Source organism: Trachymyrmex septentrionalis, unplaced genomic scaffold (assembly GCF_001594115.1).
Source record: "Trachymyrmex septentrionalis isolate Tsep2-gDNA-1 unplaced genomic scaffold, Tsep1.0 scaffold51, whole genome shotgun sequence".
Classification (NCBI taxonomy): Eukaryota; Metazoa; Arthropoda; class Insecta; order Hymenoptera; family Formicidae; genus Trachymyrmex; species Trachymyrmex septentrionalis.
In genome coordinates, this window is record NW_017305683.1 from 3198899 (window position 1) to 3202256 (window position 3358).

A 3358-nucleotide genomic window follows, 5' to 3' on the forward strand; every position below is an offset into this window, starting at 1 on the left:
TTCCGTGAGGCGCAGCGACGAGACGACGCTACGCGACGCGACGAGAGGAACCGGTTGACCTCGCGAGAGACCCTGTCACAGAGATTCTTTCGGTGAAGCTTATCATTTACCGAACGACAGATCGGTCGACGCCATGTTGGATCATCCGTGGATCATCCGTGGATCATCCGTGGACCATTCGTCCGGCGAATCGGCGGCGAAGGGAGAGAAAAAGAAAAATTAAGTCGTCCCCGACGAGTGTCGATCGGCGGTACCAAGGCGTCGAAAATTGGAGTATTCGTTCCGGTCGCGCGAATACGAACGATTTCGCGACACGATCGGGCTGCGCGCACTCGCGGCACTCGCGACACGTCAACAATACGCGACGAGGACAATGCGTGGAAAAAAAAAACACTCGGAGAACGTGCACTGCCGCCGCGCGGCGAAAGACTGACGACGGCGACGGGAGTGACGGGACACGTCGTGCACGGTGGAGGAACGCTGATCTGCGCTGATCCTCGTGCCTTGCCTCGTGGTGTTCGCGCGATCGCGGCGGCTCGCCGCGGAGTCCTCGTGAAGCGATGAGCCCGGCGGAACGGGCTCATGCTGCTTGCGCGTTTACGTTTTCTGCTTCGGAGCCGCCAAAGAAGAGATGCATATGCACAAATGTACCTGCATCTCAGCATACAGTTTCATTTAAATATCTTTAATTGTAATTTCCAGGGCAAGTTAACTTTTTTTTTTTTTTAACTAAGTTAACAACTTTGTTTTAACAAAGTTGACAACCTTGAACATTTAACTCTTTTTCAATTTAACCTTGAACAGTTCAGATACAAGTTGATTTATGATGAAATGAATTGAATTAAAAATTAAGTTGATAAAAAAAAAGTTTAATTGAAAAGTTAACAGTTAAATTTATTTTTTTTTTGTATTTCGTGTGATTCCAGGGTTTCAGTCTTACAAATAACGGAAATGACAAATACATACTTCATTTCGAAAATTCTATTTACAGATTTTGTTCATATATACTGTTTAATTAGATTGTTATATATACTGTTTGAATATTTCGTTTACATATACTTATTAAATTTAAGTAATAAAGCCATTTCGAAATTTTTTTCTCACAATTCGGACATCTTTTTTCGCAAGTTATCGAAAATGAGTCTTCCTGCATTGAACAGCCGTTTAACCTGAATCCACGTGAGCCGAAGATGGTATATTTTAATAATAATGGGTGTTATATTTTAATAATAAGAAATAATAGATTTCAACCTACAAGAAACTAGATACCTCAAAATACACGGTTTCTGACTTAAATTTGCCTCCTATTAAATTTGCTTATTTTTGCAATTTTCACCTCATATTAAGCTATCGCTATTGCCCCGTATTATGTCTGAGACTTAAATTTAAAAAAATTAAATAAAAATTAATAGTTACAGATAAAATGTAACTAAATAAAGTTAAAAAGTTAAGTTAAAATTAATTAACTTTTTTTAACTTAACTTTTATCTTTTTAACTTAGTACTATCCAACTCTGGTAATTTCATATGCGCAATTTGTCATGTGGCGTTATATCTATATAATAGTTTTTTAAAACACCTAATTAAGATGAAACTCACCATTAATTTTATCGTCATTTTTTACATAGAACTGATGATAGACATATTACTGATGAGTAGAGTCAAAACGTTCCTCGTCTCAATTATATTATTTATATATATTGTTAAAATTAATGACAACATTAAAACTTCTAATAAATTAGTTTTAAATTGTGATCTGATTATTTGCTCTTATTTGATCTTTCTTCTTTTTATTATTGCTTTGCATACTAGAGGTAAAAATTTTAAATATATTAAATATCTTTCTTTCTTTTCTTTTGTTTTCTTAAAGAATATCTTTTTAAATTAACGGAAGTATTACGTTTTAACGATGACAGTAATTTGATAAATGCGTTTGTTTTTATTTCAAATTTAAAAGATGTTCTAATATCTGTTTTCACCGTAATTTAAATTTATAATTTTGATTTAATTAACTCTTGATCTTTTTTAAAAAATTAGAAAAATGGAAAAACAAATTGATCGGTAGATATATTGTATAAACAATTATATTTTTATTTCGATGTTGGAAGATTTTCAAAAATTATAAAAACTACTGATACTATGAATAAGATTAATAAATTTATTAATGTATGAGTAACAATATTATTTTTTTTGGAATAAGACACAAGAGAACGATAATAATACATATAAAATATATAAAAATGTAATAAAAAATGTAATAAAAATATATGAAATTTTTTCATATAATAATATATGAAAAATAAAATATAAGATAAAATATATGGTAAAGATAAGAAGACTAGAAAAAAGAAAGAAAAATGAATCTTTTGACGAAGTTGACATCTATCTTTTTAAAAAAGTCTATATGAAGATAACTTTGCAAAATAATATTATGAGAATATAATCTTACAAATAATTTATCTGCTTACATTTCAGACAGTTAATACTTGGCATTACGTTCTTATCTGATTCTTATAAAGTTTGTCGCTTATTAGACGATTGAAATACAATAAAAAATATCTGATTGATAATATTGTATTTGACACACATAAAATTCGATCTATGTCATGTAATCGCATCTCGCTATAGCACTTACATGTAGATTATATCAATGAAAGAATTAATTCTGTCCCGGTTCAGTCAATGGAAACAATTTTGACGACGGTCTTTCGTCCTTATCTTCATAAATTTCTTTTCGTAACTGATCGGATGTTTCATTGTCCAGCGACTCCATTAGCCGTATTTTCTGCGCTATCTCCTGCTGTATTATAGGTCGATACTTCTTCCCCATTCCGAGACTCTCCATATCGTGCAAGAAATCCATCCTTTCGCGAATCCCTTGCGTCACTTGAGAAACAGAAGGACGCAATTTGTCGTCATAACACTCATAACACCATCAATTTTCGAAAACGCGCGTTACAAAAATCTGTTTTAAACTTAGAAAGCTCTGCTGCTTGCACGATTGTCATAAATAATGATAATTTCAAAAGAGTGTTTCCAACAACTTTCTTAAAATTTCATATTTTACCTTACAACTATAAAGATGGCAACTAGGTATACGATGTTTATATTGCTCTTTTACTTCACAAGTGACACAACTTAAAAAATGTGATTTTCGAACTATCAGTATGAATAAGAGAGAATTAGAGTAAATATTTATCAATTATAAAAAATGAATTAACTTCATAAAACATCGTCAAAATTGTCGTAATTTCCAAAGGATAATTTTAAAAAAATCGTTACAACTCAAAAAAGGGTAATTTGAAATCAATTTTTTTTTAATTTTAACTATTTTTTCAATAAATATATTATTATACATA

The 3358-nt window shown here is 31.8% G+C and overlaps 2 protein-coding genes across 2 annotated transcripts in view; both read right to left on the reverse strand.

Annotated features, from left to right (window-relative positions):
* Nucleotides 1-474, reverse strand: part of LOC108751659 (sorting nexin-8-like) — a 23755-nt gene extending 23281 nt beyond the window's left edge. Inside the window, exon 1 of the mRNA XM_018491952.1 lies at nt 111-474. Coding sequence (XP_018347454.1) covers nt 111-135 — 25 coding nt within the window. The 5' untranslated portion in view covers nt 136-474. The remainder of the gene's footprint in view (nt 1-110) is intronic.
* Nucleotides 475-2465: 1991 nt separating this feature from the next.
* LOC108751699 (UPF0193 protein EVG1 homolog) overlaps nt 2466-3358 on the reverse strand; it is a 2377-nt gene continuing 1484 nt past the window's right edge. Inside the window, 1 exon segment of the mRNA XM_018492008.1 lies at nt 2466-2885. Coding sequence (XP_018347510.1) covers nt 2659-2885 — 227 coding nt within the window. The 3' untranslated portion in view covers nt 2466-2658.